Source organism: Lepisosteus platostomus, chromosome 6, assembly GCF_059453375.1.
Source record: "Lepisosteus platostomus isolate fLepPlt1 chromosome 6, fLepPlt1.hap1, whole genome shotgun sequence".
In the NCBI taxonomy this organism is placed as follows: Eukaryota; Metazoa; Chordata; class Actinopteri; order Semionotiformes; family Lepisosteidae; genus Lepisosteus; species Lepisosteus platostomus.
Genome location: NC_142616.1, coordinates 51539313 through 51554037, shown reverse-complemented (window position 1 = coordinate 51554037; position 14725 = coordinate 51539313). Strand labels below are relative to the sequence as shown.

The 14725-nt window shown below is 36.6% G+C and overlaps 1 protein-coding gene across 1 annotated transcript in view; it reads left to right on the top strand.

The window, feature by feature from the left end:
* Nucleotides 1-14725, top strand: part of suclg2 (succinate-CoA ligase GDP-forming subunit beta) — a 116583-nt gene that overhangs the window by 65018 nt on the left and 36840 nt on the right. The window contains exon 9 of the mRNA XM_088636278.1: nucleotides 10-152. Within this exon, the coding sequence (XP_088492404.1) occupies nucleotides 10-152 (143 nt within the window). The remainder of the gene's footprint in view (nucleotides 1-9; nucleotides 153-14725) is intronic.

Here is a 14725-nt window from a genome sequence, read left to right as displayed (position 1 = left end):
TGTCTGCAGTGAACGGGGCAGGTCTGGCTATGGCTACCTGTGATATAATTGATCTTCATGGAGGAAAGCCAGCCAACTTTCTAGACTTGGGTGGAGGTGTGAAGGAAAGTCAGGTTTACCAGGCTTTCAAACTGCTCACTGCTGATCCCAAAGTAAGTGATTTCTATGCTTTAAAATCACATTTTTCTATTGCTTGATTTGTATATCTCAACACAGCTTGTAGGAGATCTTTATCTCCACTAGTTTTATTCCCCATACTGCACAGTATGGAGAACATTATTCCCCATACTGTGCTAACGTCGCTGAATGTTTCCATGTCTAGAGGACTTTGTTTGCTTCAACAAGCAGTAATGTATGAATTCTGTAATCACCATGGTGTGCATTAGTAAAGTTGTTCAAGGTTATCTGTGACCTGTGCTGATGGGAAATATGTTGAAATCATTAAACACTTGGTTGCAAGGCCATAGCTTAAAATGAGTGTCAGAAGACAGATTTACATTTGTTAATTGTGTTTTTAAGAGCTTGCTTCCCACCCCCCCCCCACCCCCCCCCCAGCTTTTAGCATTGGTAAGTGAGATCATGGAGCAGTTTAGGTAACAAGTTGTTTTTCCTTATCACGAATAACTCAGTACAAACATATGCAGGGATCAAACTTTACTTTCAAGCATGGGCCAGAGTTATTAAAAGAGAGGGGGTTGGAAGTTACTGTACAGATGTGCTTTGTTTGCCCTTGGGATTCCCTGACAGAACCCAACAATGTGTAGGAGCGGTGTGGACCAGTAACTTAGGCTGAAGGGAGGGATTCTTTATCCGTTTGAATTAAATCACACTCGGAGCACGTCAGATGTCAGCTACTGAATCAACTCCAACTTTCTATCCAGACTTGCTCCTGCTGTGCATTGTGTAACTGCACATTAGCGGGATACATCATAAAAGAAGGGTAAATGACTTTAAGGCCTGACCTTTTGTATAAATAGAACAGCCTTCTATGCTGGACCAAAGCACAAGCTAATTTATTTTATTACTATATCAGGGTAATGTGTTGATTCATTTTTAATAAGTCGTTTTATTATGACCTGTCTAAATAAAAAAAGACATGAAATAGGGTACAGCCCTCACAAAATTAAATGCCTTTTTTATAATTAGGGAATGGAATGTGCACAGGATCGTTGTTTGTGAATTATACTTACTTTAATTACCGTTTCTAAAGCACCAGAGTCCATTTGTCATGTTGAACACAAAAATGAAAATCCTAGCAAATATCTTAGTATATAATTCTGTAAGCAGCACAATATAGTGCTTTAATATGTTTTTAACTCGACAAGAGACAATAAAAAGTGTAATGCTGTTGGTTCATTGCAGAGTGAAATTTTCTCTATTTTCAGTGCAGCTTTCTGTTTTCATATTCATTGTCTAGCATATGTATGACTTTGTCTGTCATCGGCAGTGTTTTAATGTGCTGTCTCCTGTTACAGACTTGCACCGTTAATTGCTTTTCCCAGTAGACAAACTCAGCCTGATAAGTTATCAAGTCAGAGAGTGCAAATATTTCTGAAGATGGCAAAGTTTTTGATCCTTGCAGGTATCACATGTTGGAATCCTACTATTAGCATGAAGTTGCTTATTCCCAGTGAACTGAGGACACCATGACAAAAGCATCAGTAAAATGTTATTAATAACAAGGAAAATAAAATAATGATCTACTCATAGAGCCCGTAACAATACATAGAACCATCTACTTAAATGAGAATTAAGCCCAAAACTTCGTAGACTTTGCATTATTTTTTTTTACCATATCTGTGGGCATAATCCATAACTTTTTCATTGTATTCATGTAACCGTACTGGAACTGTAACTGTTGTTAGAAATGAGATGAATTTGATCAGCAACCCAAATAGTATTAGATTTCTGACAAGGAAAAAATAATGTATTCACATCTATTGTAATTAACAAACATTTGTTTTCTTTACATTAAAATTCCAGTGTATTTCACCCCACAAAATGTCTTTGAACTATGACCATAAAACTTTTTTTTTATGACTTCAAAACTGTTTTACAACAGAAAAGGAAAAACACAAGTCCAGTCGAATATCAGGTACACTAGTCAAAAATAAATTTTGCTCTTATAGACTTATTACTAGAATATTCATTATGCCTTTGTTACTGGGCTCAGATACGAGTACAGTGTATTGCTGACTTATGGAATTCCTACAATGTGGACTTCAGTTCCACACTTCAATGGTGAACTTTCCTTTCCACAGCCTCTAAACCACCTTTCAAAGTAGTCGTTCTGCTAGGACTGAGCTGTTGCCTTCGATTAGGCTTGCTTTCTTCCACGTTGTTATCCTGCACTCATAAATAAAATGTCAGCGAAAAAGAATTAAGAGGCTTTCCTGAAAAATGTAGTTAAGCTACACAAAAACAGGCAGGGTAATTGCTAAGAACGTGCTTTTTGTTTATACTAAACAATAGAACAAAAGCAAACCAAATGGTAAGCTGCAATGCACAGAAATTACACTGCTATTTTTGTTCAACTTAATTAGTTTCCGAGGCTTTTCTGTGTACAATACATTAGGACAGCAGCTCTTGTACTACAATGCAGAGTTGGCTGTTTGCGTGCACTTGTCTTTTTAACAGCTTGATTGCCATGACTATCAATCAATCAATCAAGGTTTATTTATCAATGCACGAACAGTGCAGCAAACAGCGTTGTTGTCGGCAATGAAATGCTTTGTCTGCAAGCTGATTAAGAGGGATAGAAGAGTAGAAAGACAGGAATTTATAGGGCTTAGTTTAACCAAAAAAAAAATAGGGTACAATAAATTACACAATTTACAATACAATTTACAGATTGTGCGAAAGTAACGCAAGGTATCATGTTTTTTCAAAGTCATTCCATTGAGATTGTTAAGTGATATTTGCAGGTATGTAAAAAAAGTAGTGTAATCAGAGTTATGCATATTTCACATATGCAGGTCACAGAGACCGACCCACCACAGGTAGTGTCAATGCTTTTGAATTTGATGAAATAACACCTGCAACCTGCATTAGTACTGAAATCAATTTATTTTGGTTAAGCTTAGATTTATTATACAAGTCCTGATTTACATGTGTGCAACATTAAGCAGAGCTTTGCCATGCAGCTGCTAATCAAATATCAGCTTGCCCAGCATTTGAGAGACAGAAGCAGTATAGCCGGTGCTGAGCCATTAAATAATGTATCAAACAGGAGAGATAGGAGGCCTCTCCTCTCTATTCTCTTTGGGAACAGGTGGAATTTAGAGTAGGCCAATCATTAAACTCTTCAGTAGCACACTGTGCTCTTTGTTTGCACAGTATATTCTGTAATTTTAATGTATTGCTCAGCAGATTGATTTCTATGACAAGTGTGATTCACAAGAACATGTGCTCTAGCATAATTTAAGTCAATTGATCCGGTTTATTATTCAGTAAAGTAAAGTAAAGGTGTCTTTTAGATTATGCCCTAGTGAATGTGGAAGAACTGTGTGATTCTTGATTTACACAATCTAGAAATTTAAGATCGGCAACAGCAGGCCATATTCACATACCCACTGAAATATGATTGTGGTTACCAGTAGATCCTACAGGGCACTTAAGGCTATGGATAGCACATTAATACTGTACTTTTCTGGTGAGATTATAGATGTTTCATTTTGAGATGTGTCCTTTAAAGCAGTTGGCTGACATGCATGTTGAAACATTAAATGCACTCAATCTGTACTGAATTACTAGGTGTTGACATTTACCTTGTGCCACCTGTGTGAGTTGTATGTTCGTTTTTTATGAATCTTCATGAGCTGTCAGAAACTAGGTTTGTGTCCCGGAAAATGGGACGGCAGTTATGTCGGTTAAAGGGACGCTAAGATTTAACCTAGGGTTAAGTTTGGATCTGTGCACTGTAGTGTTTGGTGCTAGAGACAGACCAATTATCAACAATAAAGGTTTTCATGTTTCTGAAACATGCCTCAAGGAGAGAGGCTTATATTGCCAAAGTTAAATGACAAGGATGTGCTGACATCCAGTTCAAAGCTATAGGGCTGCATTTCTTCACAGGTGTGCTGATGAAAAAGATGTCTGCTATGTACATGCATACATAATAGATTTGATGCTACCTCTTTTTGGCTCTTCCTCTTGTGGCTTTAGTATTTACAGTTAAATCACACTACTGTACAGTACAACATAGGATACAGGCCTGGATTTCCTTAGTCTAGCCTTATTCTGAGATCTGATAAGATCAGGCAAAAGGATGGAAATTCAGTTATCAAATTGGAAGTAGTATTTTTAATGCTATGCAGTGACACAGATGTGCTTTAATCTATAAAGTTTAGAAATTGGTTATTTGCTGCCAAGAATATTAAGCAATAAATATTTCTCTATACATTACATTTATATATATGCAGTATGATAATGAGATCCAAATATGACTAGGGTATTTAGAAAATTACAGAAGATATGCAGATATATGACTACCAACTGGCTCCTTTTTCCCCATAGTAATTGAATGTAAATATTTATTTAACCAAAGGTGTAATAGTTAATTTATGCATTCGTTGCTTTCATTTTATTCCAGCAATTTTAAAGCCATATTCTGTCCCAAGTTTCGGCAATTTTCAAGATCATATTAATTCTCAAAATATCCTTGGGATCTTGGAGTCTGATGGTAGCTTTATAATATCTGTAGATAATATTTTATACAATTGTGTAAGCACAGTTATCATCCTAATGTGTGGATATTTTATTTCAGTTAGTGGTTAAAAACATCATTACATGTCACTTTCTACTGTATGTTTTTTTGCTATTTTGTGTTAACCTCAAATGTTCAAATTTGATCATGGAAACAGTCATTGACTTTCTTTCCCTCCCACATACTATTTTCCTTTTTTATAACTGGGGACCACAGACTCAGCTCAGATGCTGCTGCTCCTACGTGTAAACATTTTACACATTACTCAACCTCAGGCAACTCTGCAGCAACTTAATAGCTTACTTTTCCAAGCCTAAAACACGATCGAGACATGAATATAGTGTTTCGTGCTGTTGTTAAATATTCTTCTGCACAGCTGTATTTCCCAGTCCAGTCTAGGAGTACCCCTGTTCCTTCTGGGTCTCATTCAAAGTGATCTTTGTTAATTTAGTATTCTGAACATTTATGTTTATTTTTAAAATCCCTCTTAAGCAGTAGGACAGGGTACAAATTAGGATGAATCCTGTGCCTGGTGCTGAATTTCAGTCTTCCCCTCTGACTTTTGTTTGTTTCAACAATTTGTCAGTTCTGTTAGGTTGGTAAAATTCTAACAAGACTTAGGGAGAATGTTTGACGGTGTAATTCTTACCTCTGTCCACGTGTCACTAATGGATAATCCGTTAAGACTCATTAAAAATAAAATTTTTAAAGCAATAATTTTAAACCAAGTTAAAATAGTTCTGATTGATAAACTCCAGATTAACTCCATTAGAAATAATGCAATTTATTTTTTAAATTGAAATTACGGAACCAATAAAAAATATAATTTGATTTAATCAATAAAGCATTCAGTACACCTACTCAAGTTAGAATGAGTTGGAATGAGAACCAGTAGAGGCAAGGGTGCTCAAATACCAGGTTACTGAAACACTTCAATGTATTACTGATTTTAAAAATCTACCTTGAATAACTATAATCACTATGTGTTCAGATGGGTAGCTGCGTCAGCATGCGTAGGCTGCAAAGGAACAAGTAATAGGTTTATTCCATGCTGACAAAAAGAAGAAAGAAAACACAACGTTTCGGCCGTGGGGCCTTCTTCAGGTGTGAGAAAACACCTCACACCTGAAGAAGGCTACACGGCCGAAACGTTGTGTTTTCTTTCTTCTTTTTGTCAGCATGGAATAAACCTATTACTTGTTCCTTTATAATCACTATGGCAAGCCTGTGAAATACCCCAACACGGGTCCTGCTGCATTCAGCCACAATCTAGACACATAGAGACTTCCCAACGGTGTTATTTCACTGTATACCACACAGAAATCACTGTCCTGTGGTCCATTTGTGCTGTGTTTTTACACGTCCCCGCTAACAAATTAGCTCTAAGGTTCTGTATGCCTTTACTTCTTCTCAGGCGTTGAAACGCTTCGTCTCTACTTGGTAATAATGGATGTGTAGGCATGTTGTCTCTGGAAGCCTTTTAAAATCTTTCGCAAATAATGCTGTCCTGCCACATGAATCTCGTAGTGTGGTTGTATTGATTGTTAATTTTTCATGGTCACACTTTCTTTCTGCAGTCAGAGACTGGGGATTCTCTGGGGGCATATGTGCAATGCATTTTTTTTGTCATGTGGGGAACGATGTTTAATAAAAATTTGAGTTTATTCCAAGACAGAAGGACATAGTCAAAAAAGCATTGCAAGTTTAATATGGCAGATTAAAATGGGTGCATTCAGTTATCTAACTCTTGGGCAAATCAAGACCCATTTAGCATTTTACTCAGTCATCTGTCACAAACATATGTATGGATTAGGATGCCTGACATGCTTTTCCCTCTGTTAAATTATCAGAGCTGCAGAAATGCATATGGCTGCCCTGCAGGGTCACCTGTCTTTCCTCTGGCCATCTTTTAATACCAGACTAAAACATGTTTATGAGCAGAGAATTAACTTCTAATAACTGAACTGTTGTCTCAAATTACCTCCTTTTATAATCAATTACATGTTTTAATTTCTTAATTTATTTAAATTTATGTATGCTCTCAGTTTTATTTTTATTTCTCACATTGTTTATTTGAATTCAGTGATGACACCTTGAACACTTCTGTGTTAAAGACCCAGAAAATGTGTGCAACCTTTAGCCTTATACTATAGCTTCCAGGGTATCATTAAATAGTCATGAAGGGGCTTAAAAGGACTGGAGGAGGTGATATAGTTTGAGACTCTAATTTAGCTTTCAAATTAAGGCACTCAGAGCCCAGGATTATATAACTAGCTGATCGAGAATCTGCCGAAAGAGATATCAAATTGGTAGAGTGCTACTGGACAGGGAGACAACAGCACCTTTCCAGTAACGTTGGTGACATTCGTCGCCACTGTTCCATTGGGCACTAACTCTTCTGTACCGCTACGTGGCACAGAGGCTGCAGTCATAAAGCCGAATCTTCAAATGATAATTCAAATTGGCTGGTTGTATAAACAAAATAATTCCAAATGAAAAAAAAATACTAAAGAGTTGATGTGAAAAAAGAGATTGCAATTAAACCTTCATTTCAAATATGAAACAACTTTTTTCTTTCAAATCGATGCTTTTATTGGTGTTCCTAGTCTTTCAGAGATGTGCTCTCTTCATGTTTTTTTTTTCTCCTGACTACTTCTGTCAGAACACACCAGCATTCCTTTCTCTGTTATTTCACAAAAATGCAGCATATCTTTCTCTAATTAACTCTTCTGAGTGTCTCCTTTCTGTAGGCAAGTAACTTGCAATTAGCCATCACGTTCAGTAGCACCATAATAAGCAGTAACATGAGCTTATTGCATGGAGTTCCAGGAAACACTTTAATCGAGTACCGCAGTTCTTCAGTCTACTCACACAAATATCTTTCACCTATATCTTCAAAGAACCAAATTCAACTCACTCGTTTTTCGCCCCAGTGCTGTCTCTGCTCACTACTGTCCCACTTTGCTTTTATTTAACTACTAATTTTTGTATTTTTGGTATCATCGCTGTCATCAAGGGCACTGAAGAGAAACAAAAAACATGTTCTAAATGATTTTGCACGTAGGCTATTGCACTTGAATTGCTCAAATGAAGTTAGAAACCACAGAATTAAAGTACTATTTTCAGTTTTTGTTTTTTTTAGGATATCTAATCAAGGACAGTATTTGGGATGTTAATGGGGAAGGATAAAGAATTGCAAGACAGAAATATGTGGGAAGGTTTCCTAGTATTTGACTTTCTGATGTATCTTTGTCATCATTGCAGAGACGGCATCATCCATTTGAAACACTCTATACTTCTTACACACCTCATTACACTGATCCCTCTCTGCACAGCATGAGAGGTTTTTTTCCAGGCTTTTTATGCTTCTCTTATTTCTCTGGAGGTTGTAGTCTGGGTCTAAATCTACACTTCTTGAAGGGGCTACTGTCTTTACTGTGCTCCACTGATAAAGCTCGCTTCTACCTCTGAAGCCACTGGGAATTAATACAAGTATATCTGGCAAAAAAGCTTAAACATTTCTTTCCAGTGTAATAGAGTTCATTTTCTTTGCGGCATGCATTAACAGACTCCGATTTTCCGACACCGCATCTGTGGCCTTGTAAACAATGTCTGGTAAGTGATGGAAATAGACTGAAAAGGAATTTTATTTTCAAAAGGTCAAGCTCAGTTTTTTTTTCTCATTCAGCAACACCATTACAATTTTTAAATAGCTCTATTGACATGACTAGTTCCGTGTTGAGTTTTATATATAAGTTTGAATTGGTCAAAAGGGGGAAGTTACTTTTCAAGGAGCTCTGTGTCTGTGATCTATTACATCTGGTAGGCTGGAGACATGCAAGGGACTCATGCAGGGAAGAATTCTGGTGGCCTGAGGTGTCAGACTGAGGTTACAGAATGAGAATTATACAGGGATGCAGCCTCTGCTTAAAATATGAACAGAATAAAAAAAAATGTAAAAAATCATTTTTAAAAATAAACAATCGTTATCCTAATGATAGCTAACAGTTGTCTTGCAAAATTAATTTATGATAAGATCTAATTTTGTTTTCTGTATCATAAACATTTACAGTAGGGCCACCATTCTGGCACATGGATCTATATGTCTAATATATATAAATGTTACTGCAAAAATATTTATGTGATTAAAATGCTGTTGGTTTTCTTTGTAAAGATCTAATAGGGATCTATAGTCTTATTATCTCTATATGTTAAGCATGTAAGAAAGCTGACTAATGAAATGTTTATTGCGTTCGTTTTATGAAAGATTGAATGATGCTTATCATTAATAAAATACTGCATTTGAATGTATGTTAGAGCTCTTTCAAATGTGCACTTTTTGTATCCATTTTAATATTCATGGTCATTATTTTTCTTTATCAGTGTATTGCCCTTCAGTGTGCTCTGTTTCCATAAATCCTGGAGTGCTTACCCTTGAGGCTTATTTCTGCCACTTTTCTGCACTTATAGAAGGCAACACCTCTTTAGTTTTATGAGAGCTGCTGAAAAACTGTATGTCGTTTTGCTGTCTAAAAGATTAGAGGGCTCTTCTGTAGATCTCAATTATTAAAAATTGCTGGTTAATAAGCCCTTTGCTTTTCTAGCGTGTTTGAGGATGACTTAAAATGTCATAGCAGTTTAATAAGTCAAGAACTGGGGTTTATTATGCTATCCCAGAGCATATAATCGAATGCTAATTCTACCTCCTTGGTAAACGTCTGTGGATGTGAATCTGCTTCTTTAGATCATGAGGGGTACGCTTTTAAAACGTCTAAGTAACTGTATGGAACAGATTTTTTTCATCAGAGCTTTGCAACCCAGCCCTTGCCACGCTAATTCATATTGTCCTTTCTATCCCTTGTTAGAAAGTCACAACATCAGGCGAAAGGCAGGACTGAGAGCTTTACCCCTGCACAAGATGTCAGTCCATTTCAGGGACTGAGACAGGGATAGTTTAGAATAGGCAAACCAACCTGGCCACAATGTCTTTTGGAGGTGGGAGAAAACCAGAACATTTGGCAAACTTCTGAAGAGAACATGCAGACTCCATACAGACAGGTGTAGGAACCTGGGTGTGAATTCATGACCCAGGAGCTGTATCTCCAATATCTTTAATTCCCCTGTACCATCCTTGTCCTTGACATATGGAATTAAAACTGTCATATAGCACCGTGTGTACAACCTGGAGGCAAAGACTCCAATCACAATGAAAACTTTTCAACAAAGATTTAGAAAAAACAGCCAGATGTGTGGTATTACAGTATATGCTGGGCATCATATGAAATGTATACAGAATTTAGATCTTAAAATATTTTGGGTCACTTTCATTAATTGATAATCTATAACTGGCATTTATAAACATTGAATCAAATTAAATAAGTGAGAGCTGTTCAGGCACAAGTGGTGAGGTGATTTAATTTGTTGGAATGTCAAGTGTGGTGATTAAGTCACGTCTGCTGGAATCGCCAGTAGTGGAGTCAAGTCCTTTTCAATGCTAAATCAAGGACTTCTTGATGGACTACCCAGGCGGATGTCAGCTAGTGTGTTGCAGATGTGCAGAACTATGACCTGATTGTTGTGAACAACAGCCCAATCGATGAGGAGTTCCAAGTGTGATAGTCTGGGCAGGAATGTCCAGACTCCAGATCTTCACTTGTAGTGATTGTTAGTAACCTGGCTGTACGGAGCTACATTGATCAAGTCCTGGGACCTGTCCTTGCTGTGCGCTCAACCTTTTATGACAAAATTCAAGCAAGACAATGCACATCCTTAACCTGCTTATGTATCAATGTCTTGTGCAATGAGAATGGGAACAGTTGTGTTGTGGATGCCCTACTCGCTAGACTTTAGGCCCATTGAACATTTGTGGGATGAGCAAGCATTACTCCTGGTATGTAGGGCTCCAAGACTACTGCTTGTCCAAGTTTGTATGAAAGGAATGTGATGCAATCCCATGAGACAGCATCTGCAATCTGTTGGAAAGCATGCAGGCCCAGGTGTACAGCTTCTATTGCTTCCAGCAGTGGTCATACACAATACTAGCCAGTGCCTTTCACAGTAGAACCCCTGTGGATTACACTTTTGGATGACAAATGCTAATTAGCATAATGAATTTACCTATGTTATATTGGTCCAATAAAATGTCAGTGCATCTGCTCCAAAAATATTTTTTCTAATAATCACCTTATAATGACTTAAGTCATAATTTGTTATGTGGTAATATGGCTGTCTTACAAGAACACTTTGATTTATCTTTTGAAACTGATTTAAAAAAAACTCAGATTATTGTATCTGCCTATTGAAATCTTTTTATTTGGCGAATTAGAAACAGTCAAGAGTAAAAATCTGGAATGCAGAGGACTTTTTGTATGTTGGTGAAAGGTGCGATGAATTGATTAATTCCAATGTGATGGGTTTTGTCAATTCAGTTTATACTAAAGGCAGATACTTATAGTAGACATTCTGTGCACTAGAGTAAACACATGTTCTTCAGCTGTTTTTGAAGCCAAATACTTCTTTCTCTCTTTACTTTAGCAATAAAAAAATCAAGCAGAGTTCTTCAAAATAAAGTGTGGAATTTCTACCAAGGGAAGTTTATACTCAAGCTTTCTAATGTATTAGTAAAGCCTACAGTAAGTGTTTGGGATAGTTTTAGTCAAGTAAACCACCAAAAGGATATTATAGCCTTAGAAAAAGTTCAAAGCTGCAGCAGCGAACACCTCTTTCTGGCTCCATTTACACCCCTTCCAGCAGCAACCTTAGTTTTTCCCAGGAGGTCTACAATCCAGGTACTGACCAGACTCACACCTGCGGAGCTTCAGTGGGTTGCCAGGTGTGGGCTGCAGGGTGACATGGCCACTGGCATGCCAAGATGGGCAAATGGCTTTTCATTTTCAGTTTCCTGTTCTGTATTTCCTCTTTTATTCAAAAGGAACCTTTTATTCACATCAAGTAGAATTACCATGCAGATAGCAGTAACTCACACCACTGATTCTAACTGAATTCTTTTTGTATCATTTCTCATTTTTATTTTTTTTTATAACACCTAGTCCTCGTTTATGCTTTTTGGCCAGACTGCTATACTCACAATCTCTTCGACTGCTAGTAAAATACTTGCTGGTGCCTTTTGTTTGATGTTACAATTCAGGCTTAGAAATTAGGCTCATATTATTATAATTGCTTTTCTATAATAGCTTGCATCCCAAAGGACCCCAAAGCACTCTACTTATTGGAGGGAACCCGCTTCAAGTGAAGTGCAGCACCCACCTGGGTGACACATGATAGTCATTTTGTGCCAGCAGCCTCACTACACAGTGGATCAGGCGGAGAAGTGAGAAATTGTTTCTCAGATTGATATGAACTTGGTCTTTAAGTAGGCCAGATTGTGCGAGTTCAGACTGAAATTCAGACAGTACACTGTTTAACAACCATATTGTAATTTAAGAATGTTACATACTGTACAAGTGGAGGCAGTTTGGGCTATCTAGCCTATTTGTTAGTAGCTAATTTAGGGGATTTTATCCAGCTGTTTCTTGAAAGGAGCCAGGAATTCGACTTTACAATACTGCACTATAGCTTGTTCTGTACTCCTGAAACTCCATATGAACAGGAAAATAGGAAAATTTAATATTCTTAATTATTTAAGACCTCAATTTAAGGTTCTGGTCCACACACGCCACTTAACAGCAGCGCCATTAATTTCAGTGACAGCATATGTTTGTACAGTATGTATATTAATAGATATATGAATATTAATCAACTGTGGCCATTTCGTGATGTTAGCAAGAATGATGAGACTTCTAATTCCGCTTTGCATATATAAACTGGTTAAAGGCCCTCATAGTCCTCTCCAGGGTTCCATACTTTGACTAAATATAAGCAAACCAGAAGACTCTTTAGGAGATATTACTGTCAGACATTGTATCACTTTCAGAATGGAATATTATCAGTATATCCAATAAGTCATAGCAACTGCTATTTGCTCATAATTATACCACAACTTTGAACTAGTTCTTTTGTAATGTGGATATTGGAACCAGAATTTTTTCCATTAAACAAACCAACTTGTGCAAGAAGAAAATATTGCGCTGATGGAGGAGATCAAGAGGCTGCTCTGAAGAATGTGAATTTTAGTATGTGAATTCCTGAATTTCTGCCCTATTCATCAGTTATATTAGGTACAATTTCTAGCAGTTGGTGTAAAAGAATGCTCTTGACATATCAGGTGGGCACGCAGTTCACAATCCTTAAAGAAGCAGAGGCCCAGGTTTAAGGAAGGAGGTATAAAATGTAAGTCTTGTACTGTTTTACACCCTGGGATCCCTATAAATTTGTCTCTAGCTATTTGTGTTGACATTGTTTCTAGAAGACTTCTTAGAAAAATAGAACATTTTAGTTTTAATTTTATCACATCTTCCTCAAATCCTTCCTGCATCTCATCTTTTGGTTCCTGGGTCCTAGTTCAAAATTTCCCTTGTCCAGTTTTTTGTCTGTTCCCTCTTCCAGTATCACTTTTGTTTGCTCTCTTAATCATTTATTTTCCTGCCCGATCTTTTTTTCTCTTGCACTTTTCCATTCCACCTTAACAAGTAGAAAATTTAAAAAAGAATACTATTTTCTTTTTTGTGTTGTTTTAGATGATTGCATGTCCATTTCCCTTTTTCAGGTTAATTACGGTTGGTAACCAAGATCGCCCGTCTTTGATATGGCCAAATGCTACAAAGCATATCACACTGTGTCATATTCAAAGTTTTTGGTGGATTTTGATCTGTTTTAATTATGTATATCCCTACAAATATGAATGTTTTTTAAATTACATGGCATGTCATTCTTAAACTTGTTTGTATATGATATACATACAAATACACTGTTTTTTATTTAGAAATTACATGAAACAACTTAGTAGGTTTGATGAAAACTGCCTTTTCCAGCATACTTTGCCACTTTTCCATTTTAATGGGGAAAAAGAGTATCTCCAGTATTGGAGTTAGTACTGCCTATTTTGTATCTTTACTTCCTCAATTCAGAAAAACACCTACATACAGTAGACCTACATGACTGTATAGTTTTATTCGCACAATGTCACAATACGATTAACCTAATAGCTAAGAAGCTGACCTTCTGGATATAATTTTGTTTAAAAATGCGGTAAAAGATAATTATTTGAAATACATGCCATGATGTACAGTACATGACATCACAAAAGAAGTTAAGAAATCAAATGTTGGCGAGGATCACAAGGCTTGTGCTGTGTATATTCTGAATTGCTCAGAGAGGAATTTAAGATATAAATGGCTAAGTTTTAAAATGACCTCTGTAGGTGACAACTTTGCAGGCAAGTGTAATAAATGAAGTATTTTTTTTCACCCACAAGGTCAATTTGGAAATTGATTAGATTGCCACAGGAGCTGGGTAGAATCCGATGATGCATCTGATTGAGTTTTCCTGTGAGATGCAGGTTCTCCATACTTAGCTCGATGTGCCTGATATATTGCAGGACACATTCTTTCTGACTCTATGTCTGAGGCGGTGCCTCCATGATGATAAAAAAAAGCAAATAAATATTGCTTTTTGATTGCCATCATTATATTGAAGAAATATTGTTGTCATTTAATCAGTGGCCACTTTTTGATTCTCAGCAATTGATAGTGTTGCATTAGCGAAATGCACTTTTATCTACTGCTCCATTACCAAAAATCAGTAGTGAAGATGTAGATTCAAATGATGTTTGCTAAATTGGCATTTATATGGTACATTTATGGCTTCTAATGAGTATTTTGTTCTGTCAAGAATAGGAAAAGAATATCTTCTCCTGCGCTTAGTCTTCCTTCATGTTGGATTTTATTATAATCGGTTAAATTAGGTGAGGACTATTAATTATATAATTTAGTTACAAAATTTAAATGAACTGAATTTTTTATTGGACTTGTTACATTTTGATTTCTTTTGTGGAAACCATGAAGTAATTCCTTATGCAGTGAAAGTTTAATGAAATCAAATATCAAATTCATCTAATGTTCA